The following is a 24,893-nucleotide window of genomic DNA, read 5'->3' as shown; positions in this document are numbered from 1 at the left end:
CCCTCGCCCCAGGGAGGTTAAACGGGCCTCAACCAGGCGGTGGGACGCTCTGCCAAACAAAAGCACTTCTGCTGACCTCCCGGACCCGCGACTGGGGCTGCGAGCCCCTTGGGGGGGGGGCTCTGCCCGGAAGCCACGAGGGGGAGCGGGCTGGCGGCGCCGTCCTTGGGGGGGGGCTCCCGATGCGCGCGGCACCGGCGCCTTTGATGCCCGGGTGGGCGGGGCTCGCTCCCCTCCCCCGCTCGCGCGGCCTCTCTCCAACGGCGCCGCCTGCAGGCCGAAGGCTGCCGCACGTGACCGCGGCCCGCGCTCCGATTGGCGCGCCTGCACTTCCGTGGCGGCTGAGGCTGCGTGGTTGGTCGTCCGCCGGGGAATCCCCGTTCCCACGGCGACCGTCGGCGTCAGGCCCGCCCCTTCCGAGGCCCCTCCCTCCCCCCGATGTCGTTCCGGCGGCGGGGCTGCGGCGGCGCCCGGGGGGGGCCCGGCCAGGTGGCTCCGGCGGCGGCGGCGGCGGCGGCGGCGGGGGAGGGGCGGCCGCGTCCCCCTGGGCGGGGGCGGGGGCGGGGCCCCGTCCCTGCCGCCGCCGCCCGGCCCTGCCCTGCCCGCTCGGGCGCGCCCCTGGCCCAGTCGCTGCGCGCCGCCGAAGCCCTGCTGCGCCGCTGCCTCCGCCCCGGCCGCCTGCCGCCCCCGCGGCCCAGCGGGAGCCCCGAGGCCAGCGACGACGACGACGACGAGGAGGAGCCGGAGGAGGCGTGGCCGGGCGGCGTGGCGCGCCTGGCCCAGGTGGAGCGCGGCTTGCTCGGCCTCAGCCGCGGCCTGGCGGGCCAGGAGGAGGCGCGCGCGGAGAGCCTGCAGGGCCACGGGCGCCCGGAGCCCGCCCAGGCCGCCTTCGCCTTCCACGCCGCGCGGGGCAGCGTGGCCCGCCACAGCGCCGCCCTGCACGCCCTGCTGCAGCAGCGCCACCACCTGCGCCTGGCCCGCAGCTTCAGCCGGCGACTCGGGGCCGCCTCGGCCTTCGTGCGCCGCCTCAGGGATGCGCAGCGCCCACTGCTGCTGGCCGGCGGCAGGCCGGAGGCCGGGTGGGGGCGCCTGCTGAGGGCGCTGTGCGAAGAGCTGCGCACCCACGCCGCCCACTGGGACGCCCTGCAGCGGCAACTGCGCAGCGACCCTTGGCTGCAGCCCCTGCTGCTCCAGAGGCACGAGGCAGTGCTGCACATGCAGGAGGCCTTCTCCGCCCTGGCCCTGCAGGCCCTCTGCCTCTTGGAGCATTGCCTGGAGGCCCTGCTGCGCCGCCTGGCCCACACGCCCCCCCAGACCCCAGCAACGCTCTCCGAATTCTTCCAGGGGCTGGACATCTACAACCAAGTGGCGAGGGAGAAGCCTTGGCAGCGCTTCTCCGTGGCACTGTGGGCAGAGCCAGGCTCAAGGCTGAAGGGAAACCTGGGGTGGCCTTCTTCCTTTCCTGGGGAGAGGGTGCTGAGCTTTCTGGCGGCCGAGCGAGGGCAGCGGGCGGCCTCCAGGCTCCTCCGCAGGCTGCTCCTTGGGCTGGGGGCAGAGGCAGGGGGAGTGGGAGCCGGTGTGCCTTGGGAGGGCGGGGTGAGGGCTTGGCTTCCAGATGCAGCCCCACCGGCTGGCGAGGGTGCCCCCAGCCTCTCTGCAGAGCTGCAGGCCCTGGGCCAGGCAGAGGAAGAGCACCTGCTCCGGATCCTGGGGGAACTGGTGGCCTCCACAGGCAATCTCTGGCATAACCTCCTTCACCGGCCCAAGCAGGAACAGCCCCCCATGGGTCTGGAGGCCTCTGATGGAGACCCGGGGCAATCAGACTCTGCTTCTCTGCCTGCTTGGAAGGCTGTGCGCTGGCTGGACGCCTCCTACTCGGAAGCAGCTGGCGCGCTTTATACACAATACTGCCCGCTCATCTGGAGCGCCACCGCCACTTCCCTGACTCACCAGCTGGAGCTCCACTCGCCCCCAGCTCAGATCCCATCAACAATCATAGCCATCTTGAGCCACCAACTGGGCCGTGCCTCATTCCATGGTAGGTGCGGGAGATGCTGGGGTGGACTCTACACCCTTTCAGGCTCAGCTTGGAGTGTGCCAAATTGGGAGGTCTTGCAGCTGGTGCAGTATCACTGGACCCTGCGTGGGGAGCGGTGGCCGACTGAAGCCCTGGGAGGCTCAGGCAGAGCTCACTTGGTGGCCCTGAGTAAAGCCTCTCCAGGAAACAAGAGCCAAGGTCATGACCCTCCTCCTGCTCTGCAGGCCAGGTCTTTGGGTGAGGCTCACTGACCTAGGGTGGGTGTGTGTGTGTGTGTGTCTCCTCTCTCTGCTTCCAGTCTCTGTCCCCCAAGAGAGCGCTGAGGAGCTGCAGGGCTTGTTGCTCCACCTGCTGGTTCGCCGGACCCTCCAGCACTGGGACCAAGGTCAGCAGCTAGACAGTTGGAGTGCTGGACAGTTGGAGTGCTGGACAGCAAGCGGCCTGGGAGAGGTCAGCTGGGGGGTGGAGCCAGCTGGGACCGGGTTTCCAGCAGAAAGCAGAGCTCTGATGGGCGGTGGGTTCCTTGGACCTGAGAAGGGGCTCAACAGACATTCTTCTTTTCCGCACCAGATTTCTGCCACGCGTTGGGCTCCAGCCTCACCGATAAATGCATGGCCACCTTGTCTGAGACCACAGCCGTGGCAAGCAGCCGCACAGCTCGGCTCCTTCAGGGCCTCTTCCCGCCTTTGGCCTTTTCCCTGCGCTGTGTCGATGCCTGGTCTCTCGGGGGCCCCGGTGAGTGTCCCTTGGCCCTCGCTGGGCCCGGGCCGCTCTGTTGGGCAGCTGCTGACTGCCACTCTTCCCACCTTTGGCCCTCAGGCTGCCGCTTGGATCTGCTGTCCCTCTCCGTGGCTGCCAGCCAGGCCGCCTGCTACTGGGCCTTGAGCAGAGCCTCGCGGTATTTGGCGTCTGGCTCCCTCAGCCAGTTCCTGCTTGTGGCCCAAGGTGATGTGCAGGCAAGTAGAACCCCAGCATGTGCCTTTTGACCCCAGCCAGCAGTGGGTCTGGGGGGGAGTGGCACCTTTGTCCACCTATGACATGCAGGACCGCTCAGTCCCTGGGGCCCGGGCAGAGAGGGCAACCCCATGGTGGACTCCATGCCATGGCCTCTGAAAAGGACACCCCCTCCCCCTGCTGCTTTTTGCAGTTGCTACAGGCAGAGGTGAGCAGGATGGTGGCTTTGGCTGGCACAGCCCCTTCCAGTGGGGGGAAGAAGCACAGCACTTTGGTCTCTTGGCAGGAGCAGGAGCTGAGCCACCAGATCAGGGCCCTGGCCACCAGTCTTCAGGTGAGCATTTGGCAAAGCCTGGTGGATTGGGGTCCAGGTGTTTGCAGGGAGCCCTGGGGGCTGGGTACATGGCAACAGCCTCGTCTCCGTCTCTCTTCCCCAGCATTTTACAGTGGACACGCCGAGGCTGTTTGCTTCTGCATGCAAGCACCTGTCAGCAGAGATCTTTGGTCAAACCATGCCACTGGGAAAGCACTGGCGCCTCGCTCTCCAGACAGGTATTCTAGCTGGGGCTGGCTGGGAAGAGGGAGGCGCCTGATGGCAGGCATCACGCCCCAGTGCCCTGAGTGCCACTTGCGCTGCTTGCCCCTGCAGACATCCCTCCCTCCCCCAGCGAGTATGCCTCTTCTGCTGCCCAGGCCGTCCTGGGCCAGGTCCTGCAGGGCATCCAACTGCTGCCCTGCGAGGCGCGGGAGCCAGCGCTCAGCCAGGTCACTGCAGCCTTTCTGGAAGCCTGGATGGACCACATCCTGGCCCAGCAGATTAAATTCAGGTAAGGCTGAGCCACCGGGAGAGGGAAGGCCTGTCAGCCAGGGTGGCCGTGAGTAGACTGCTCTCCCCACTCCAGCCTGCAGGGTGCCCTTCAGCTGAAGCGGGACTTTGAGCTGGTCAGGGAGCTGCTGCAGTCCGAAGAGTCAGGGCTCCCCCTGGAGAGCAGGCAGCGGGTGCTCTCCCTCCGCGTCTTCCAACAGGCCGACAACGCCATTGCCTGCCTCCTGCAGCAGCCCAGCCAGGCCTCTCTGCCGCGCCAAACCTGGGAAGCTCTCCACTTGTGCTGTGAGTGCCGCGGTGCGCGCGACAATGGAAGGGGAATTCGTCCCCCTCCAGTGGGGTGGGATGTGGCCTGGTATGAAGGGGGAGCCTGCCAGGGGTAAAGAGCTGCATGTCATCAGGGAGGGCCGCTGAGTGAGGAGTCCCCCATGGCTGACCTCTTACGGCCTTATGAGTGAGGTTGCTCCTTACCCCCCCCCCTTGCAGGAGGGAGGCGCCAGTGGAGTCCCAGCAGGAGGTGGTAATGGAAGGGGATCTGGAATGCTCGGGAGCCTCCCTCCTGCAGGATATGAAGGACCCTCCCCCACTGCAGCTGGCCCCACAGAGGGAGACCACGGAAGGAGGGTCTATGGTTGTGGCATCAGTGCCAGTCTTGTGTACCTGTCCCAGGTAGTGGGCGAAGGGGCCAGCCTCTCTCTCGCCTTCCGTCTCTCCCCACAGGCTCCTACCACAGCATCCGCACACCAGCCAGTGGCCCAGGCAGCCTCAACAGCCTGGAGAGCTTGGAAGGCCTGCCTGGCCAAGCTGGGGCTGCCGGGGAGAGCCAGGCAGGGGACCTGCTCAGCCGCAGGCAAGGAGGCGGCTGCAGCCCGGAGACCTACCTCAGCCCACCACAGCAGGAGTGGCTGGCACTGCGGCTGCACGGGGGCCGCCGCTGGAAAGTGCCTGGTCTGCCCTGCATGCACAGAGCTGTGGAGCCCTGAAGCAGCACCCCCCCCCCGCCCGGTCCTGAGGCTTTCAGAGCATTGCAGCCAAGTGGACTGGCGCTGCTGCTGCTGCTGGGAGCATAAGTAGTCGCAAAGTGAATAGGTGCCTTGATGTCTGGTCCATAGCTAGCGGATCTAGTCCCAGATGTGTCCTGGTTGGGGGGAGAAATTGGTTTCCCTATCACTTCTTACTCTGTTGCAATAAAATAAATCCATCTTTTCTGCAGCCATTGAAATTTCATTTTGATTTCAGAATAAACTTGGGTAAATACCCACTTTCTGACTTTCCTGTGGGCATGTCTCATCTGACAGCTGCAGCTGCTTCTTACCCTCTGCCACAGAAAGCAACGTCTGGAGGGAGGGAGGGAGGGATGGAGGGAGAGGCCTGTGCATCAGGAAGCAGCCTCAGCCTGCCAGGGCTCATCCTCCCAGGCTCCTTTGGGCTGGCAACTCCAGCCGCTTTCCTCGTCCGTAGGGATGCAGCTGACAGCACACTAGCCGTGGCCTGACCAACAAGGGGTCTTCCCTGTCTGAAAGGCCCAGCGGGAACTGCAGGCAGGCATCTGCAGCTGAGGAGAAGCAAGCAGGAAAGTGAACACCTTATTTTATTGGGTTTAATTTAGGTCATTATATTTATATGTTGTACCCTTGCCTTGAGGCAGTTTGCTGGGAGGGCAGTATAGAAATATTTATTGTATTGTATTATATTTATATACTGCCCTCCCCGAAGGCTCAGGGTGGTTTACATGAAACAACAAAATGGTACAGGTAACATCATTCAGGTAACAGTAAGGTGGTAACAATATTAACATATAACAATAACAACAATAACATTAAAGGAAGGTAGCACTGCAAAGTTAATAATAATGAAAATAATAGCAGCAACCTGGTTTGGGGTGGCCTCTGATGCCCAGACAGGCAGGTGGAAGCAGCCAACCAGCACACAGGGATGCACTGCTGGTTCTGCCACCTGCATTGCCAAAGGCATGACCCTAGGAGGGAGGGCAAGGGGCCAGTGTGTTGTGCCCCCCTCCTCGGCTTCCCCATCTCAAGAAGGAAAGGATGTTGCTCCAGTCAAGGCAATGAGGTACCACAGTGGGCCACTGCTGTTTCTGGGGCCAAAGAGCACATTTTGGGAGGGAAGCTGCACTGCACCCCATCCCTCATCCTCCATGTCAACTTTGGACCAGACCGTAGGCTGCTGCCTCAGAGCAGCGTGGCTACCCACCCAAATTTAACAAGCATCAAGGGGCTAAGGATCGTGCATACAGTGTACAAGTAACGGCTCCAAATGCACAGCGAGGTGCAAGTGGTTTTGCAGACCTGCAAATTGTGGTAACATTCCGCAGTAATTAGAGAGACCAGGACTCTGAAAGGAGACCTGTGGGCTCTGAGCAGCAAGGGAGGCAGTGAGTTTACGCATGGTGTCTCTGACGCACAACCGAAGTCGCTTTGGTGGCAGGGTGTTTGGCCACGGTCATGACAGACAGCGCCTGTGGGAATGCTCTGGGCAGAGACGGGTTCTTCCTCGGCAGTTCTTGCAAAAGGGAGAAGGCCTCGGCCTGGTGCCCTGCTGGCCTCGGGGGACCCTCCCTGCTCTCGTCCAGCGGGGCAGCGGTGTGTCCCGGCTGCGCCTGCGGCCAGGAAGGCGAGACTCCAGCCGTTCGCCCTCCGCTGGTCGTGGGGCCCGGGCCGGCCGCGCCGGGATCCCATTTCTGCTTCCGCGCCAGGGCCCGCCCCCGTCGCCCAAAGCCGCCATTCCTCCCGACCCCTCCTCGGGAGGCGTTGCACGGGAGACCCGCTCCGCCGACGGGGAGGGCGGGCGCGGGGCCCTTCGCCTGCAGCCCAGCCCAGCTCAGCCCACCTCGCGGGGACGGACGGCGGAGACTACCAGTCCCGGCACGCCTCGCCCGCCGCCGCCGCCTCCTCCTCTTGCGGGGCGGCCCTGAGCTCACTTCCTGCAAGGCCCAGCCCGAGGCCGGACGGGACGCGCGGGCTGCTCGGCTCGGATAAGCCTCCCTCGCTCCGCCCGGCGATGTCGACCTCAGCCCTCTCCGCCGAGCCCCTGCGCGGGCCCTTAGCGCCGGCAAGTCCGCCTTCGTGCGCCCCTGCTTCACGCGCCTCGCCTCGGGGCATGTGCAGAGGGCCGGGCCGGGCCGGGCCGGGGAGGGGGAGGCGGAGGGGGAGGCGGAGGGGGCGGAGGGGAGGGGCGGAGGGGGGGAGGGGGCGGCCCAGCGCTGAACCCCCCATCCCCCCGCCGTGTGTCCCGCAGGCCGCCGCGGAGGGGGACGAGCTGGCTGAGGAGCTGATGGACGGTGGCGGCTGCGGCGGCGACGGGGGGCGGCCGTGGACCCCCCAGGAGAAGGCCCTGCACGAGGCGCGCCTGAAGGCCAAGGCCAAGCGCCGGCTGCGGCGCACCTCCTCCCGCGACTCCGCCCGCGAGTCCCTCTCGGAGGGCGGCGAGCCTGTCCCGGACCCCAACAGCCCGCCCGCGGGCAAGAGCCACGACCGCCGCTCCCGCATGGGCAAGGGGCGCGGCCTGCCCAAGAAAGGTACCGCGCACCTCCCCCCGCCCCTCTCCCCCCCCCGGCCGCTGCCCCCGCCCCGCCGTCCCACAAGTGCCCCCTCTCCCCAGGTGGCGCCGGAGGCAAAGGCGTGTGGGGGGCGCCGGGCGTCGTCTACACCTACCAGGAGCCCGACGCTCGGGACCCCAACTACGACGAGGCGGCCCAGGTACTACGCGTCCCCCCAGCCCACCCACCCCCCGCCGCTGCCGCAGCACAGGAAAGGCGCCCCTGCTAGAGGACTGGGTCTCCCTGCCGGGTGGCATATTCCCCCTCCAAAGGAAAGGAGGGGAGGGCTTCCCCTAGACCTGCGCCTGCGGGAGGGGGGGGGATCCGCAGCCTCTCACCGGCATCGCCCCCCCCCCATGTGCCGAAGTGAAACTCTGCCAGCAGGGCTCCGGAGGGGGTGGGAGAGGTGACTCCCTCTGGCCTGGAGGCTGCCCTGCCAGTGCCTTCTGTGCACTCTCCATAGGGCGATACAGTTTATGCCACGGTGGTGCCCGAGCTGGAGGAGGAGGAGCTGAAGAAGAATGTGCACCCCATGGTATTGGAATACTTTGAGCATGGAGACCCCCTGGAGGTTTTGGTGAGTGTGGGGGGCCATGGCGAGGTGCCTTCAGTGCGGAAGGGGGAGTTGGTGCAGCTTCAACTGGATCCTATCCTCCAACTTTCCTCCGGCTTGCCAGCCTGCCCCTGGGGCTGCCAGGCTGGGGGTGGGTGAGGCAGAGGGGAGCCAAGGGATTTGGGCCAGGTGCTGCTGATCTGCCAAGGACTGGCGGAGGGCAGAGAGATGCGCTGGCCCTTGCCACCCACTGTGAGTCTCAGGCCGGGCATCAGGCTCCTCCTCCACAAGTCCTTGCACTCCCGCGGGATGGGAGAGGGCCACGATACAGCCACGGGGCGGGGGGGGGGGCTCCGCTCAGGCTCCTCCCTCCTTTAGGGGCAGCATAATCCCTTCAGCTGACGCCGCAGGGGGACCTTCTCAACCCTAATGGGGGCGGGGCCAGGGGCCAGCCACTGACAGCAGCCACGTGTCTGACAGGAGCTGCTGCGAGGCCTGAACCTCGGAGGCCACAAGGCGGCGGTGCCCTCGGTGGCGGTGGCCCTGTCTCTGGAGGGCAAGGCTAGCCACCGGGAGCTGACCTCGCGCTTGCTGTCCGACCTGGTGGGAAAGGTGCTCAGCGCCGAGGACATGGCGGCCGCCTTTGATGGGATGCTGAGGGATCTCCCTGACCTGATTCTGGACACGCCGGAGGCCCCGCAGGTCAGGCCCCAGCCCTGGTGGGAGAGGTGAGGGCAGAGTGCTAGGGAGACACGTGCCCTTTGAACTCTGTCCGTCCGTCCGTCTGTCGCTGCAGATGCTGGGCCAGTTCATTGCCCGGGCCGTGGCGGACCACGCTTTGCCGCTCAACTTCCTCGAACGCTACAAGGGCCGTGTCGACTGTGAGCATGCTCGGTGAGAGAGCCAACCTCCCATTGGGGGCTTAGGCAGGAGGCCCAGGCACCCTCTGCTCCCTTCTGAAGGTCTTTCTTGATGCCTGCAGGGCTGCACTGGATCGTGCTGCTGTTCTCCTGCGAATCAAGCAAGACGTCAACCGCTTGGACAATGTGTGGGGCGTTGGGGGTGGCCAGAGACCCGTCAAGCACCTTATCAAGGAGGTGAGGAGGCGTGGGAGTGCTCTTCTGGCCTTAATATGCACCCAAGGTGCTTCTGCCACCTCACCTGGGAGCACGGAGGAGACTGGCGGGCCTGCTCTCTCTCGCTGGGGCCTGAAAGCCAGGATTCTGCAGGGATTCGCTCTGGAACCGCCTCGACAAGAGGCCTTGTGGCCTGTGCGGGTCTTTCTCAGATCTTTGTACCTGACAGTGGGGTTCCCCTGCAGCTCCTGGCTTTGAGTGCAAGCCTTGGTAAGAGAGCAGGAATGTTCATCCTCTCCAGTGGGGAGGGTGGTCCTGATCTCTTCTGCTGCAGAACCTGGGCCTTGCCTTATTCTCTGGGGTTGTAGCCCAGCCAGGGTGCTTGCTGCATTTCTCCTCCTTAGGGGTTAGCACGTACGATGTCTGGATGGGTACCATTCACTGGACCAAAAAGCAGACGGTACAGCAGGGGAGGTGGGGGGCAATTTCCATATATGCCTTCTTTGAGCTCTGCAGCCCCCTTGGCCTTACCAAACCAAAGCTGGAGGGGCCTCCCCTCCTCCATGTCAGATCAGACTCAGCCGCCCATGGTAGCCGCTCCTTGAAGATGGCCAGTGGGGTGTGGGGAACTCACCATCCCCCAAGGTAGCCCATTCCACTGCTGAATGACTCTTGCTGCGATCCAGCTGGTACCTTTCCTCCCACCATGTAAGCCCATTGTTTGCATGGCCTGTTCTCTGCTGCTGAGCCGTTCCTCGTGTGGGGGGAGAGAGCGATCATTTCTCACTTAAAGGTCCAAACACAAATGTACACAGAGCAATCATTAAAGGACTTTGTGCTCACCGCATGGCATTTAAGCAGAGACCTGAATCAAAGACCATGTGCTTCTGGGAAACTGAAGGCGGCAGGAAGCAGTGGTGGAGTGGACTGCCCAAGGTGGTGGGGAGCTCCCCCTCGCTGGCTGTCTTCTCCTGGATGCTTGAGGCTGATCCTGCACTGAGCAGGGGGTGGGACTAGATGGCCTGTGTGGCCCCTTCCCACTCTAGGATTCTAGTTCAGCAGTGGGATGGGCTGCCTAAGGAGGTGGGGAGCTCCCCCTCACTGGTGGTCTTCAAGCAGTGGCTGGACAGATCCTTCTCCTGGATGCTGGAGGCTGATCCTGCACTGAGCAGGGGGTGGGACTAGATGGCCTGCATGGCCCATTCACACTCCAGGATTCTAGGAGTCTAGTTCAGCCATGGAAGGGGCTGCCTCAGGAGGTGGGGAGCTCCCCCTCACTGGCCGTCTTCAAGCAGCGGCTGGACAGATCCTTCTCCTGGAGCCTTGAGGCTGATCCTGCACTGAGCAGGGGGTGGGACTAGATGGCCTGTGTGGCCCCTTCCCACTCTAGGATTCCGAGAGTCTCAAGTCTCTGGGCCTCCTTTGGTTGGCCACCTGTCCCAGGGTGCCTCAGCCAAGGTTCCTTCCTCCTCCCATTGCAGATGAACCTGCTGCTCCGCGAGTACCTCCTTTCGGGAGAAGTGCCAGAGGCTGAGCACTGCCTGCGCCAGCTGGAGGTTCCCCATTTCCACCACGAGCTCGTCTATGAGGTACAGAGGTGCAAGGTGGGATGGGGAGCTGGCCCTGCACCTGACATAGACATGCCCTGCTGTAGGGCCCCGCACCTCGGCCTCTGTGGCTGATGCTCCTTCCCGGCTCTGCTCTTTTGCCAGGCAGTTTTGATGGTGCTAGAGTCCTCGGGGGAGACGGCCGTGACCATGATGACAAAACTGCTGAAGGTTTTGTGGGAGACGGGGCTGGTGACCCTGGACCAGATGAATCGGGTAGGAGCCCGGGGGGCCTGTGGGGAAGAGGGAGACTACCAGCCGCTATGGTATACCTCATAAGACAGATCTGGTTCCGGCCAGTGGGCTGGCAGCCTTGGCTGGTCCTTCCCTTCACCCCTTCCCTCCTCCAGGGCTTCCGGCGGGTGTACGAGGAGCTCGGAGACATCAGTCTGGATGTCCCCCTGGCTCATAACATCCTGGAGCGGCTGGTGGACCTTTGCTTCGAGGAGGGGGTCATCACCAAGCAGCTGAGGGACGCCTGTCCTGCCCGGTACGCTCTTACCCCTCAGGGTGGGCGGGAGAGCAGGCTGGACTCCGTCTAGGATGTCCCCTTGTATTGGAGCCAGTCTGGACTCTTTCCTGGAAAGGTTTCCAAACAGACTGGAAATAGTCGTTTCTACCTACAGATGAGACAGCCGTTTAGATCCCTCCTTTAGTTTATTAGAAATAATAACCTTTTTGCCTGTTCTCGCTGGCCACTGTACATGGAGATTGCGGGTTGAGCAGAGCTGGGCTGGATGGGAGCAGAAGTCTTCCTGGAGCCCTGGTCCTCTGGCCCCTCCCTCACTGCCTCCTCTTTCTCCTCAGGGGCCGGAAACGCTTTGTCAGCGAAGGAGATGGTGGACAAATCAAGCAGTGATTGGTTGCTGGTAGCCCTGCCCTCTCCCTCCTAACATCCTCCACCTGCCAGGGCAGCACCTGGCACTGCAAGCCCAAGCTTCCCATAGGTGGACTGGTGAGAGAGGGAGCCAAGCTCATCTCACAGGTCTCTGGCCTGTCCCCCTCCCCCTGCCCATCTCAGGAAGGAAAATGTGATGGGGCCAGAGCTGGGATTAGCCCTGGCTCTTTGGTCTCCAGAAATCCCACCCCATACCATACACTGGCCTCCCTCTGCTCTCCAGGCCAGAGTGTCTCCCAGCACTGCATCAGATGAGTTGACCAGGGCCACAGAGCGGGGTGGGGGGGTGGGAGGCCTGTCCCTTTCCACCCTGCTCCCTTGGCAGAAACTAACCTGAGATCACCCACTGAAGAACTGGTGCAGCAGGTTGGGGAGGGGGAGAGCACTGGAGCTCTGCTTTGGCTTCCGGCTGTGCAGGTGGGGTGAGAGCATCTCAGGGTATAGGGTAGTTTGCTGGGGGGGGGGGCAGTATTTCATGCAAGTGGTCTGGGGGCTCTGGCCGGGCTGCCTGATGTCCTTGCAGGCAACTGAGGTGGGGCGCCAGCAGCAATAAAAGATCAATCCAAAGGACACAGCTGTTTGCTCTTTGCCTTTGTCCTCCTTGCACTGCAATCTGGGTGAGTTGCGTAACTGTTGGGTGGCTTGGAATTGGGCAACAAATATGGCTCCTGCTGTTTTTGGAAGACCGGACAAGCAGCGGTTCCTACCTGACAGGCAGTGTCTTTGCCAGAGATGTGGGAGGGAGGAGGAGGTGATTGGTTATGTATGCCACAAAGTTGTGCTCCAAAAACACACATAGAAAGCCATGCTCCAGACTGCCCCCATGCACACATTCTGACTCAGACAAGGTATGAAAATGGGGGTTGGCCCTCAGGTGTCATGTATAAGGACACCTTTTCCTCCCGTGTAAGGCCTTGCTTGCACTTTGTGCGGTTCTAATGCCACCAAGCACATTATTAAGCTGCAAACGTACAGAATGTCATGCCGTCCAGTACAATCGGCTGGTGCGCCAACCAGGTCTGCTAGAGGGCCAACAACGACAGGGAGGCCAGGGTCATTCTCTGGCGATCCAGAGGCTGACTGCCTCAGAACATTGGAGCCTCCTCTGAGGAAAGCGGTGCTTCCTGGCGCCTGCCCTGGCTCTACTGCCCACCAGCACTGGGGGTGGGGGGATAGTCCTGTGGCCTAAATGGGGTTCTTTTATCCAGTGTATCACTCCCAATTAATTACACTGAAAGTCCTTTGAATATGTAATTGACCGCAGAAATGCAGACAGGGAGTTCTCCAAATCTGCGCCGAACAACAGGAGTTTCCTTGACCCACAAGCCCCCAAAGCTGCCTGCCTGCCTGCCTCTGCACGGGCAAGAGTGGCAAACGCTTCGGACGGGGACGGTCGGTTCGACGGCCTCCTGGAACCGGCCTCCCGGGGGAAGAACCGCAGGCGGGGACCCTGCAGGACAGAGCCTGCGGCCGGCCGCGGGACTACACTTCCCAGAAGGCCGCGGGATTCGCGAAGCACGCCGGGAGCGGCCCTCATCCAGGACACGCGCACGCGTGGCAGGGGCGGGTTGTGCTTCCGGGTTGCGCGGTCGCCATGGCCGCCCTGCTTCCGGCGAACCCGGCTGAGCTGCGTCGGGAGCGGCGCCGAGGATGGCGCGGGGCGAGCGGCGGCGGAGAGCGCCCGAGGGGCCCCGGCCGCACGAGAGAGGCCCGCGGGGGGCGGCGGCGGCGGCGGCGAGGAAGGCCCCTCCGGCGCGGGGGGCGGCCGTAGCGGTGGCGCTGGGCCTGACGGCGGTCTGGGGGCTGCTCGGGGGGGGTTTCTGGGGGGCGGCCCCCCCCTCGGCCCTGGCGCCCCACCCGGCCGCGCGCGCCCTCCCCGCCAACAGCAGCAGCGCCGCCGCCGCGCCCAGCCTCTTCTGGGGCTCCTACCGGCCCCACGTCTACCTGGGCATGAAGACGCGCAGCCCGCGCGCCCCCGTGGCAGGTCAGCCCCGCCCGGCCTTGGGGAGGGGCCCCCTCCCGCTCGCCCCCGCCAACCCCCGCGGCGCTTGTGTCTCTCTCCCGCAGGTTTCATGTGGCTGCGCCAGGCGGACCGGGAGCCTCGGCTGCGGCACACTTGCGAGCAGAGCGACCGTCTGGACCGCTATGGCTGGCTGCTCCACGACGGGGTCCACTTCGGCGTGCAGGAGATTCGCGACGCAGGCCTCCACCTGGAGACAACCTTCGTTAAGCGCCCGGGGGGCCGCCACGGCGGGGACTGGAGCTGGAGGATCACTGTGCGGCCAGAGGTGGGTGGGGAGACAGCTAGCGCCTCCCTTGGCTCCTTGAACCTTTGTGGTCCTTTGGGGGAAAGTACCCTGGCCTTGCAGCGGGGATTGGCCTGTGGTAGCATTTCTCCTAGGCACTCTTTCCTTCTAGTTCCCCGTACCAGAGGATTATGGCCCTGCTGAATGTGCAGGAAGGGCTGTTTTGCTTAAGAGTGGCCTCTAATCTGGACAACTGTGTTTGATTCCCCGTTCCTCCTCTTCCACATGGAGCAAATCAGAGTTTTCTTAGAGCTGTTCTCTCTCAGCTCTACCTGCCTTACAGGGTTTTTGTTGCGGAGAGGAGAAGAGAAGCACTTTGAGACTCTTCTGGGTAGTGAAATGCGGGGTATGCCAGGGCACCAGGAATCAGAAATGGTCTGAGCCAGGTGGAGAGGATTCGCCAATCTGCTGTTCCTTTTGAATTCAAAAAGGCTTCATCATCAGTGGAATCATCCTCAAACTGATCACAAGTCTAGGTTGGACTGTAAACATACTCATAGATAGGTTTAGCGTCACAAGAAAACTTTGGCTGTGTGAGGTTAACATCAGACATTCCTTTCCTGCCTTTCCCATCTACAGGGGATAGTGGGAACCCCACCTGTCTTGATTTCCCTGTTCTTTTATGTGGCGACTGATGGGCAAGGAACACTGCAGCCTGTGGTGGAGAAGAACCGCATGGCCTCTCTTGCAGGCACAACAGAAGAGCTGGGGGAGTTCACCATGTCCTTTCAGCAGCCCACCAGTGAAGCTGGCATGATCCCCCTTTATGCAAGGTACTTTGCCACCTGCCAAGCTGGCTGGCCGTCCTGTCTTTTTTTGCGTAACGTTTGGGCAGCCACAGAGGTTGTGGGAGGTACAGTTGGCTGCCTGCTTCTCTCACCATGACGCTTCTTCCCTCTCCCCATCTCCAGCTACAACTACCTAGAGGCAAAGGTGGAGGGCCTGCACCGCCTGACCGATGTGGTGAAAGCCAGCCTCAGTCCTCGGTTTGTGTATGCACCCCCAGGGGCCCCCAAACACCGCTACTTTGGAGTAGACACTTACTGGGGACCGCCTGATGGGATAGAGCCTCTTAGTCAGCTCCTTGTTCACCAGGTGACCGTGGCTGTGCCCTGCCAACTGGAGGTGCTCTTTGAGTCAGGCAGCGTTACAGACCGAGCTGGGCGTCTTGCGGAAGGCACGCTGACACAAGAGCTGGCCAGGCACAGGGAGGCCTTTGAGGAGCGCTTTGAGAGGACGTTTATGCTGGCCCGTAAGGGCTTCTCTGCACAGGAGCAGGACTTCGCCAAGGCTGCCTTCAGCAATATGCTGGGTGGGATGGGTTACTTCTATGGGCATTCGCTGGTGCAGTCTCCCCACAGTGACCTCCCACAGCACTATCTCGAGGGTCCCCTCTTTACAGCTGTGCCATCACGTTCCTTTTTCCCCCGGGGTTTCCTGTGGGATGAAGGCTTCCACCAACTCCTGCTGAGCCGCTGGGATCCACTCCTGACCCATGAGGTGCTGGCACATTGGTTTGACCTCATGAATGCCGAAGGCTGGATTCCTCGTGAGCAGATCTTGGGGGATGAGGCCCGCACCAAGGTGCCTGCAGAGTTTGTGGTGCAGCACAGCAGTGCAGGGAACCCCCCCACCTTCTTCTTGGTGCTGCAGCAGCTCCTGTCGCAGGGCACGGCCGACATGCCCTACTTGCGGCGTCTCTACCCTCGCTTGCAGAGTTGGTATGATTGGTACAATCGCACCCAGGCTGGACGGGTGCCCTACACATTCCAATGGCGTGGGAGGGACCAGGACACGCAGGTGTTTCTCAACCCAAAGACTCTGACCTCGGGGCTGGATGATTACCCAAGAGCTTCTCACCCGTCACCAGATGAGCGTCACCTAGACCTCCGCTGCTGGATGGCACTTGCTTCAGACGTCATGGCAAAGGTGGCTGAGCATCTGGGGGAACCAGCAGGGGCCTACCAGCACATGGCAGATATTCTGGCTGACAACCAGCTATTGGGACAGCACCACTGGGCCGAGGCACTGGGCACTTTTGCTGACTTTGGCAACCACACCCAGGCTGTGTCACTGGAACGGGAAAGGCCACGACCCCCTCCTCCAGGACAGCCCCTCCCTACTCCAAGGCTTCTGCGGGTGGTCCGCAAGCCCCCCAAGCTGCAGTTTGTAGGGGGTGCCTTGGGCTATGTGACCCTTTTCCCTCTGCTGTTGCAACTGCTTCAGCCCGAATCATCACGACTGGGCACACTTTTGGCAGACATGCGCAATGAGAAGCATCTGTGGACCCCCTTTGGCCTGCGTTCCCTGTCACGCAGCAGCCCTTTCTACCTCCAGCACAACACTGAGCATGACCCCCCTTACTGGCGGGGCCCCATTTGGATCAACATCAACTATCTGGCTGTGCGGGCTCTTCACCACTACAGCCTTCTGGAGGGCCCTTTCCAGGAGAAGGCAGCCACCCTGTACCGGGAACTGCGAGCCAACCTCATTGCTAATGTCTTTCGGCAGTACATGGAGAGTGGCTACCTCTGGGAGCAATACCACGATGGCACAGGCAAGGGCCAGGGCTGCTACCCTTTCACAGGTTGGTCTGCCCTGGTGGTGCTCATGATGGCTGAGGAATACTAGTGCCACCTAGGTGGGCAGGGGACCCTTGAAATCGATGATCAATTGGGCCCTGTCCCTTTTAAGTGAGGAAATGTCAAAAATGATTATATTTTCTTACTGAATAAAATGGAGAAAATGGGAGTGTTCTCTGGTGCTTTGGATCAGGGATGTGAACCAAATCATGCAGTTGTGGGCCCTGGTACATGGTTGCCTGATAGCCCCTTGCCATTAGTAGCCAGGATATTCTGCTTCCATGTATGTGTAGTCTAGCCCTGAGTAACTGTACTGCCTAAGTACTGCAGCAAAAAGAGAGGCAGAGGGACAAGAAGACAAAATCAGAATGTAGGATGTCCTTGACAGGTTAAAAAACTGAGCTAAAATGAATTCCATTTAGGTAGGAAAAATATGCATCACTATAGGATGGGGGGGACTTGTTTTGGTGGTAGTATGTATAAGAAGGATCTGGGGGGGGGGTCTTAGTAGACCAGACACTGAACATGAGTCAGCAGTGTGACTCGGTAGCTAAATAGGCAAATGGGATGTATTAAAATAAGTATAGCGTCCTGATCACGATTTGGTTACTGCTTTACTGCAATCTGGTTAGACCTCACTCAGAAACTGTGTTCAGTTCTGGGCACCACTGAAGATGTAGTGAAATTGGAGCATGTCCAGAGGGCTACGAAGATGGTGAGGGGGTTGGAGACCAAGTCGTATGAGGAAACATTGAGTAAGCTTGGTCTGTTTATCCTGGAGAGAAGACGACTAAGAGATGATACGGCAGCCATCTTCAAGTACTTAAAGGGCTGTCATATAGAATAGTTGGAAGGGCCATACAGGCCATCTAGTCCAACCCCCTGCTCAACACAGGATCAGCCCAAAGCATGCTAAAGAAGATGGAGCAGAGTTGTTTTCTGTTGCCCCAGAAGATCGGACCGGAACCAGTGGGTTTAAATTAATTCAGAAGAATTTTTGGCTAATCATCTGGAAGAAGTTCCTGACCATTAGAGCAGTTCCTCAGTGGAACAGGCTTCCTCGGGAGGTGGTGGGTTCTCCTTCTTTGGAAGTCCCTTCCTGCATGTCGGGCTGGCAGTAGGTCTGGTGGACACAAGGGTAAAAGTGAGAAAGACTAAGATGCCTGCCCAGCAGTGGGAAATATCCAGTCACAGCTGACCTCTGGTGAACCTTCTCATGGTGCTTTCAGAGCAACAGAGTTTAAGAAGTGTTTTCACATCACCTGCCTTCAAACAACCACCCTGGGTTTCCAGGGTAGTCTCCCATCCTGACTGCAGGAACACTGTCCCTGTTGCTCCCTCCAGAATGACCCTCCCCCCAGATGCACCCAACCCTTTTTTTTTTGTACAATCAAAACAAGGTGCTCTGTTTACCACATCTCTTTTAATAATAAGCACGCACTGCTGCCCTCTGCCGAACATTTGGAGGGAACCTCCACTCCATTGGTACCAGGATGGCAGGGGCCAAACAAGCTGCTTCCAGCAGAGGGGGGGTGGGGGGAGAAGGCCAGCTCCCCACTTCCAGCCTAGGCAGTTTGATGTCAGCCAGAACTATCCTCTCAACACACCAAGTAGTCTATTTCCCCAGTGCAGCTTTCAGGAGGAAAATGAGCAGAACTGGGGTCTTCCTCCACAATGGAAGAGCTACACCTTGTACCAAAACGTTAGGAAGCCAGCAGGGTGTGCGGACACACAGACACAACAGTAGCCAGAGGCAAGTGAGTGGCCCAGCTCCTCCCTCCCGGCCACAGAATCCTTGGGCTCCCAAGCAGGGATGGGGGAGGACAGCAGACCTTTGGTCACAGAGCTAGGGAGGGAGCACAACATGTTGCGTGGGCAAAGGAATAAGTACGGCACGCACGCGAGAGCTGGCCAAGGGCAGTGTTGGTAGTAAGGCGGAGGTTCTCCACAGTGAACTGCTTTCTCCCTAATTCGCGCAGCCTCGGAGGGCCAGTGAGATTTTCTCCTGAAGCGGGAAGGGGCTACCCTCTTCAGACAGGCAAAGTAGGTGAGGAGGGCAGGTCTTCGGTTTCCCCTTCAGTCTGTATGCCACACAGACACTGAGGTTCAGAGGACGAGCCGGAACCCCCCTTGCCAAGCAAATACATGGCCTCCTCCTCGCCGTCCTCCTCCGGTGCCTCCTCGTCCTGGCCCCGCCCCACCTCGATCCCGGAGTCCCCGGTCAGGCGGCGATGCCGGAAATGCTCGTCCTCATCCAGGGCCTCTGGGGCTTCGTCGCTGTCAGAGACCCGCCGTGGGTCTCCTTCAAAGAGCTCCACATTGGACGAGAAGAGCGTGTGCTTGGGGGCTGGGGCCCGACTTGGCAGCGAGGGGCTGGCCAACTCCCAGCTGCACCCTGTGCGGCTACTGCAGGCCCCTGCCCCGTCGGCCTCTGCTTCACTGAGCGTGCTGGCCTCGGTGGCTGACAGTGAGGTGCTGCTGGGGGATGTCAGGCAGCTGGACTCGCAGGAGCAGCTGGTGCAGTTCTCTGAGCTGCCCGTCAGTGTCAGCGTGCTGGAGCCCAGGCGGCTGGCAGAACCCCCGAGAGCTGCACTGTATGGGGGAGGGGGCGTGGTTGGGTGGTTGGCCACCTCCTCGTAGGCTGGCAGCTTAAAGGAAGCCAGCATCCCTGCAGGAGAAACAGAACATGGGCGGAGGTCAAACCGGCATCGCCACACAAGCCAACCCCTCCTCACTAGCAGAATGGGAGGTCACGGCTGCCCCCTCCCCCGCCTGCCCAGCATGCCGGACTGACCCCCGGCCAGCCCCAGTGTTCGCTGCGGACCCGTCCTTTGCGGGCGCCCAAGAGGCAGGGCCTACTCACGCAGGTCCATGGTGGAGGGCGGGTAGTTGCAGGCACCGTGGTAGGCAATGAGGTTGATCTCCCGCTGGCGCTGCTGCTGCTGCAGGCGCAGTTTGGCGCGGCGGTGCCGGTATGCGCAGCAACAGCTGAAGAGGATCAGGACCGTCCACAGGAGCCAGAACCCTGCAGCCGGGAGGGAGGGAAAGAGAGCGGCGCGCACTCAGCCGGGGCGGCCCCCCCGCCCGCCGTGCACGCGCCCCCGCCGTGCACGCGCCCCCTCCGCCACTCACACCAGAGCTCGTAGTAGTAGATGCAGCAGCCCTTCTCCCCGCAGCAGTGGCCCGTCTCGCACACGTACGGCTGCCGGTTGGCGCCCGGGCAGAACTCGCGCGCCTGCGGGAGGGGGGAGGGGGAGGCGGTCAGCCAGGCTGCCGGGCGCGCCCCCCCCGCCCCCGCCCCCCCGCGCCCCCCCCCCGCGCCTACCTGCCGCTCCCGGCCCAGCAGCGCGGCCCACCCGGCCTGCGCCTCCCGCTCCATGGCGCCGCCGCCGCCTACAGGCCGCCCCGCCCCGCCGCCGCCCCCGGCCCGGCGCGCCCCCCCGCGCCCCCCCAGCCGCGGCCCCCCCCCGCGCCGCGCCCCAGCCCGCCTGCCGCCCCCGCCGCCGCCGCCATCGCTCGCCCGGGCCTCCAGCAGCGCCCGCCAATCGCGCCCCGCGCCCCGCACGCCGCCAATCGCCAACGCCGGCCTCGCCGCGCCCCAACCAATCGGCGCCCGCCGCCCGCCTCGACAACTGGACGGAGACAAAGGGACGCCGGCCCGCCCCCCGGCCGCGGCTGCCCGCCTCCGCCAATCGGAGGCCAGCGTGCCCGCGGGATGCGCCTGACGGACGGGAGGGAGGGAGGGCAGCCCCAGCGCGGGAGGGGCCCCGGGGAGCACGTCTGGCCCCGCCCTCCCCAGCCGCCTCGCAGGACTTTACCTTTATCCTTGTTGGAATCCATTTGATTCATTCTAGGCCAGTTTCCCAGCCTCTCATGATCCTCCTGTCTCCTGATTCCGCCTTCTGGAGGGTCTGCCCCCCCCCCCAGTTGAGGGTCATCCTCAAATTGAATAAGCACCCCTCTACTCCTTCCTCCAAATCCTTCATGGGCCCAGGACACTCCACTCCTTACTCCTGTCCGAGAAGATGACGGACCATTGACTTCCACCCCTTGGGTGTAATCTGCCAACCAGTTCTTAACCCACCTAACAGTAACAGGATCCACACCGCATTTTACCAACTTGCCAATAAGAATCTAAAATCTAAATCTAAATCTAAATAAATAAATAAAGAATATCATGCAGAACCTTCTCAAAAGCCTTGCTGAAATCAAGGTAAACTACGTCCACAGCATCCCCCTTACCTAGCAAGGTAGAAACTTCCTCAAAAAAGAGATAAGGTTAGTATGACATAACTTGTTCTTGAGAAAGCCGCTACAACTGTTTTTTCATCTTTTCTATGGACACAATTTCACCATATGTGGCAGAACCAGCTCGCTTCTGTCTTGCAGGCCCAGTTTCGTCCTTGCTCACCCCATTCTGGCTGTTGGTCAACTCCAGGCGGGTGGCAAAACAAACACTCTGGGTACCCGCTGACACCTCCTGGCTAAAGCACAGAGTCGCAGCTGAGAGAACCAGGACCCCAAGTGCCCTTTCCACACCTGAGGCCTCACCTCTGTGGTCTCCCAAGGCCCCATCTCCTGAACATGGTGGAGGATGAGTTACTGCAAGGGTTCACCCCTCTAGGTCGTCCCTCTGCACTCCCGATAGCGTTTCCAAGGCGGGGGAGCTCTGTGGATCAGAGAAACATGGCCCACTTCCAATTTATTAAATATTTATTAAAAGAACAAGGTTTAAAAAGCAAATCTTTAGCGCAGCACAGAATTAAGCAAAAGAGACAAAAGACTACAGTGGCCCCCAACCTTTTTATCACCGGAGACCACTCAACGCCTTTTTTTGAGGCCCGGTGGGGGGGTAGTTTATTCCTCTACTCTCAACCACTGCCCTAACGCTCTCTGATCACTATGGCAATGTTTAAACATCCCTTCAAAATAAGATACAGACAACACACACAACAATGAACATAAGGAACATTTCATTTTCATGGAAATTTTAACTCATGACAATGACCAATCAATGGGAACCCTGAGCTTGTTTCTCTGCAACAAGAGAGTCCCATCTGGGAGTGATGGGAGACAAGGACACCCAAAGTGTGTTGTAAAGGGCCGGGGGGGGGGGAGGCGTCCTTCGGGCCCCACCTCCAATTAGTCAAAGGACCACATGTGGTCCGTGGCCCACAGGTTGGGGATCGCTACTCTACTAAACATACCCTAACTGGTTTTTGCAATATTATGCTCAAAATCCTACAAGCTAGGTTCCCAAAAGAGCTTAAGCTCTGCTGCCACCAACTGGCTAATGGTCCCTGGCCCAAAAGAAGTTCTCCTGGCCTCGACCAGGGCCAGAGCCTTCTCTGTCCTGGCCCCATCTGGTGGAAGGAGCTCCCAGAGGAGATCAGGGCCCTGACGGGACTAAGACAGTTCCGCAGGGCCTGCAAAAGGGAGTTCTTCCACCAGGCATTTGGCTGAGGCCAGGCAAACCAACCAACATCTGCAGGGCCCCTGCTCCCCCCCCCAAAAAAAACACTAAGACTCCTCGACCTGTTTGAACTACTATTATTCATGTTATACTGTTATACTGTTATGTTATACTGTTACCCGGTTACATCAGTTAATATGAATGTTATTAAATGTATGGTTCCATGTATAGTTTCAGTTATATGTAAACTGCCTTCGAGGAGGGCAGTATATAAATAGGAAGGAAGGAAGGAAGGAAGGAAGGAAGGAAGGAAGGAAGGAAGGAAGGAAGGAAGGAAGGAAGGAAGGAAGGAAGGAAGGAAGGAAGGAAGGAAGGAAGGAAGGAAGGAAGGAAGGAAGGAAGGAAGGAGTACCGAGAACTTCCATAAGTACAGGCAGGTTTTCAAAGAGGAACTAGAGATCAAATTTTCAAAGAGGAACTAGAGATCAAATTGCCAACATACGCTAGATAATGGAGAAAGTTAGGGAGTTCCTTCTGCTTCATTGACTATGCTAAAGCCTTTGATTGTGTGGAGCACAACAAATTGTGGCAAGTTCTTAAAGAGATGGGAATACCAGAGCATCTTATCTGTCTCTTGAGAAACCTATATGTAGGTCAAGAAGCAACAATGAGAACTAGGCATGGAATCACTGATTGGTTCAAAATTGAGAAAGTAGTTTGACATGGCTGTATACTGTCACCTTGCCTATTTAACTTATATGCTGAGCACATCATGAGAAAGGCGGGGTTAGATGAGTCACAAATTTGGATTAAGATTGCAGGGAGAAATATCAACAACCTCAGATATGCAGATGATACCACTCTAATGGCAGAAAGTGGAGAGGAACTAAAGAGCCTGTTGATGCGGGTGAAGAAGGAGAGTGCAAAAGTTGGCTTGAAACTCAACATCAAGAAAACAAAGATCATGGCATCCGGCCCTTTCAAATCCTGGCAAATAGATGGGGAAGAAATGGAGGTAGTGACAGATTTTATTTTCCTGGGCTCCAAGATCACTGACTGCAGCAAAGAAATTAAAAGATGCTTGCTCCTGGGGAGGAAAGCTATGGCAAATCTAGACAGCATCCTAAAAAACAGAGACCTCACCCTGCCAAGAAAAGTGTGTCTAGTCAAGGCTATGGTCTTCCCAGTTGCAATGTATGGCTGTGAAAGTTGAACCATTAGGAAGGCTGGGCGTCAAAGAATTGAGGCTTTTGAACTCTGGTGCTGGAGAAGACTCTTGCGAGTCCCTTGGACTGCAAGGCGAACAAACCAAGGAGATCATTCCTGACTGCTCTTTAGAAGGCCAGATCCTGAAGATGAAACTCAAATACTTTGGCCACCCCATGAGAAGGAAGGGCTCCCTGGAGAAGAGCCTAATGCTGGGAGCGATCGAGGGCAAAAGAAGAAGGGGATGACAGAGAATGAGGTGGATGGATGGAGTCGCTGAAGCAGACAGTGCGAGGACTCCGGGGAATGGTAGAGGACAGGAAGGCCTGGAGGATCTATGGGGTTACGATGGGTCGGACATGACTTCGCATCTAACAACAACAACAACAACTGGTTTTAAATACAGGGCAGGCACCTTCGCGTAAAGAGGTTCCAACATTTCATTGCATGGTTCATGTGGCCAAGATGGCTGCCCACCCCTTCTCCCAAGAGCAGGTACTTTCCCCGATGTTCGGCAGGTGAGAGACCCCAAGCCCAAAAACCAATAAGACCTCTCTGGTTACAATCCTATATAGTTTTCCTGTTGCCTCCCACAGGAAGTTCCTCACCTAAGAGTTCTGGGAAAAAGGTCTCCCTTCCCCTCTTCCAGGTACCTGCTTCCTGGCCAGGTGAATTAACATGTGAAAGGGAAGGTGAACAGGGGCTTAGCAGGCCCTCCTCTCTCCCCAGCCCAGAAGGGGGAAAAACTGTCCTTTTGAAATAGCATTTTGTCACACCATACAGTTTAAATACCTCCTAGGACTTATCCTGTTTCTTATAATTTGATAGTATATAAGACATCTACATGCATAATATAAGTGCCCTTTAAGTTTATTAATTAGGTATGTTAGTGGTGTACCTCTTTTTTAAAAAAGGGTATTAAATAGGGACTGGTAAATGACTGTGTTGAGATCCTGACTTCTGGCACACAGAAACACTGGATTTTCCACTATAGAGGGAGCTTTTGGCCCAGGTAATAGTAATTATGGGAGCGATCGAGGGCAAAAGAAGAACGGGACGACAGAGAATGAGGTGGCTGGATGGAGTCACCGAAGCAGTAGGTGCAAACTTAAATGGACTCCAGGAAATGGTAGAGGACAGGAAGGCCTGGAGGATCATTGTCCATGGGGTCGCGATGGGTAGGACACGACTTCACACATAACAACAACAACAACAACAATAGTAATGATTATTATGATACTCATATATAGGATGTTCTTTTGCATCTCTCTTTTATACATTTGAAATTTTGTATTTATAGATACTACCAGCTTCGAAGCCTGTTCCTAAGAACGGGCCTTGGAAGGGTCCCCTACCCTGGCCCCTTGCCAGGCAGCTTAAGATGGCTTTGGGCCGCAGCTCGCAGCCAGATCAAGTGGGACGGGCGGGGGTTGGGCAGCTCGTTAGTAGGGCCAAGACAGAGCACCGTAGCCGGCAGCGGGAGGCCCTCGTTAGCAAGCCCTCCACCACAACCCTTTGCCCAGGGCCCTCTCCCCTTACCTGCTGCTGGCTCCAGGCACTGAGGTGTCTGAGAGCAAAGAGGCTAGAGTCCAGGGACGGAGGGCGGGAGCTGCAGGGGCAGGGCCAATCAGGGCAAAGCTGACCGCACCCTGATTGGCCCTATTCTAACTTGGCCAGCTAGACACGTCCCACCCCCTAGGCTGTTTCACAAGTATATAGATAGAGGAACAATAATGAGTAAGGATAATTTGAAAATTTACTGGATGCCTAACATTGTGGAATAGCTAAGGTATGCTTAAGGTGGTTTCTTTTGTATTCCATGTTTGATTTTCTGTATAATATTTTATATTAATTGTATATTATTATTACTTAGGG

At 59.4% G+C, this 24,893-nt stretch overlaps 4 protein-coding genes across 6 annotated transcripts; 3 read left to right on the top strand and 1 right to left on the bottom strand.

Annotated features, from left to right (window-relative positions):
• The first annotated feature begins 341 nt into the window (after window positions 1–341).
• Window positions 342–5,030, top strand: CCDC142 (coiled-coil domain containing 142). Of its 3 annotated transcripts, none has more exons than XR_013225012.1 (9): window positions 342–2,038; window positions 2,337–2,423; window positions 2,609–2,773; window positions 2,858–2,994; window positions 3,186–3,326; window positions 3,430–3,544; window positions 3,642–3,819; window positions 3,876–4,103; window positions 4,539–4,651. XR_013225012.1 is itself a non-coding variant. In XM_077301405.1 (9 exons), the coding sequence occupies exons 1-9, from the start codon at window positions 439–441 to the stop codon at window positions 4,890–4,892; spliced, it is 2,862 nt and encodes a 953-aa protein (XP_077157520.1). In that variant the 5' UTR covers window positions 342–438; the 3' UTR covers window positions 4,893–5,030. The 3 variants fall into 3 exon arrangements, 2 of the variants coding, with proteins under 2 accessions (XP_077157520.1, XP_077157519.1); XM_077301405.1 differs by having other exon boundaries at window positions 4,019–4,103; window positions 4,539–5,030; XM_077301404.1 differs by having other exon boundaries at window positions 346–2,038; window positions 3,895–4,103; window positions 4,539–5,030.
• A 1,260-nt stretch (window positions 5,031–6,290) lies between these two features.
• Window positions 6,291–12,081, top strand: LOC143819593 (programmed cell death protein 4-like). Its single transcript, XM_077301403.1, has 11 exons — window positions 6,291–6,890; window positions 7,077–7,356; window positions 7,440–7,537; window positions 7,841–7,954; window positions 8,411–8,632; window positions 8,727–8,824; window positions 8,913–9,027; window positions 10,488–10,595; window positions 10,719–10,829; window positions 10,964–11,103; window positions 11,421–12,081. The coding sequence occupies exons 1-11, from the start codon at window positions 6,306–6,308 to the stop codon at window positions 11,470–11,472; spliced, it is 1,923 nt and encodes a 640-aa protein (XP_077157518.1). The 5' UTR covers window positions 6,291–6,305; the 3' UTR covers window positions 11,473–12,081.
• A 1,001-nt stretch (window positions 12,082–13,082) lies between these two features.
• On the top strand, window positions 13,083–16,568 carry MOGS (mannosyl-oligosaccharide glucosidase). Its single transcript, XM_077301402.1, has 4 exons — window positions 13,083–13,495; window positions 13,579–13,799; window positions 14,397–14,590; window positions 14,729–16,568. Exons 1-4 carry the CDS (start codon window positions 13,162–13,164, stop codon window positions 16,446–16,448), a joined length of 2,469 nt encoding a protein of 822 aa, XP_077157517.1. The 5' UTR covers window positions 13,083–13,161; the 3' UTR covers window positions 16,449–16,568.
• A 1,235-nt stretch (window positions 16,569–17,803) lies between these two features.
• WBP1 (WW domain binding protein 1) lies at window positions 17,804–19,821 on the bottom strand. Its single transcript, XM_077301400.1, has 4 exons — window positions 19,725–19,821; window positions 19,532–19,634; window positions 19,263–19,424; window positions 17,804–19,067 (listed from the first exon to the last, which is right to left on the bottom strand). The coding sequence occupies exons 1-4, from the start codon at window positions 19,776–19,778 to the stop codon at window positions 18,430–18,432; spliced, it is 957 nt and encodes a 318-aa protein (XP_077157515.1). The 5' UTR covers window positions 19,779–19,821; the 3' UTR covers window positions 17,804–18,429.
• Between the last annotated feature and the right edge of the window lie 5,072 nt (window positions 19,822–24,893).

This window comes from Paroedura picta, chromosome 10 (genome assembly GCF_049243985.1).
Source record: "Paroedura picta isolate Pp20150507F chromosome 10, Ppicta_v3.0, whole genome shotgun sequence".
NCBI classification, from domain to species: domain Eukaryota; kingdom Metazoa; phylum Chordata; class Lepidosauria; order Squamata; family Gekkonidae; genus Paroedura; species Paroedura picta.
This window is presented reverse-complemented; position numbering and strand designations above follow the sequence as displayed.

Coding starts and splice junctions, on each gene's coding strand:
- LOC143819593 (XM_077301403.1), top strand. CDS start 6,306: ATGCTCTGGGCAGAGACGGGTTCTTCCTCGGCAGTTCTTGCAAAAGGG. Junction 7,538..7,840: donor ACTACGACGAGGCGGCCCAG/GTACTACGCGTC, acceptor CACTCTCCATAG/GGCGATACAGTTTATGCCAC. Junction 8,633..8,726: donor ACACGCCGGAGGCCCCGCAG/GTCAGGCCCCAG, acceptor CTGTCGCTGCAG/ATGCTGGGCCAGTTCATTGC.
- CCDC142 (XM_077301404.1), top strand. CDS start 439: ATGTCGTTCCGGCGGCGGGGCTGCGGCGGCGCCCGGGGGGGGCCCGGC. Junction 2,039..2,336: donor GGGCCGTGCCTCATTCCATG/GTAGGTGCGGGA, acceptor CTCTGCTTCCAG/TCTCTGTCCCCCAAGAGAGC. Junction 3,820..3,894: donor GCCCAGCAGATTAAATTCAG/GTAAGGCTGAGC, acceptor TCCCCACTCCAG/CCTGCAGGGTGCCCTTCAGC.
- WBP1 (XM_077301400.1), bottom strand. CDS start 19,778: ATGGAGCGGGAGGCGCAGGCCGGGTGGGCCGCGCTGCTGGGCCGGGAG. Junction 19,635..19,724: donor TGCTGGGCCGGGAGCGGCAG/GTAGGCGCGGGG, acceptor CCCCTCCCGCAG/GCGCGCGAGTTCTGCCCGGG. Junction 19,068..19,262: donor GCCCTCCACCATGGACCTGC/GTGAGTAGGCCC, acceptor TTTCTCCTGCAG/GGATGCTGGCTTCCTTTAAG.
- MOGS (XM_077301402.1), top strand. CDS start 13,162: ATGGCGCGGGGCGAGCGGCGGCGGAGAGCGCCCGAGGGGCCCCGGCCG. Junction 13,496..13,578: donor CCCGCGCGCCCCCGTGGCAG/GTCAGCCCCGCC, acceptor TCTCTCCCGCAG/GTTTCATGTGGCTGCGCCAG. Junction 13,800..14,396: donor GGATCACTGTGCGGCCAGAG/GTGGGTGGGGAG, acceptor TCCCATCTACAG/GGGATAGTGGGAACCCCACC.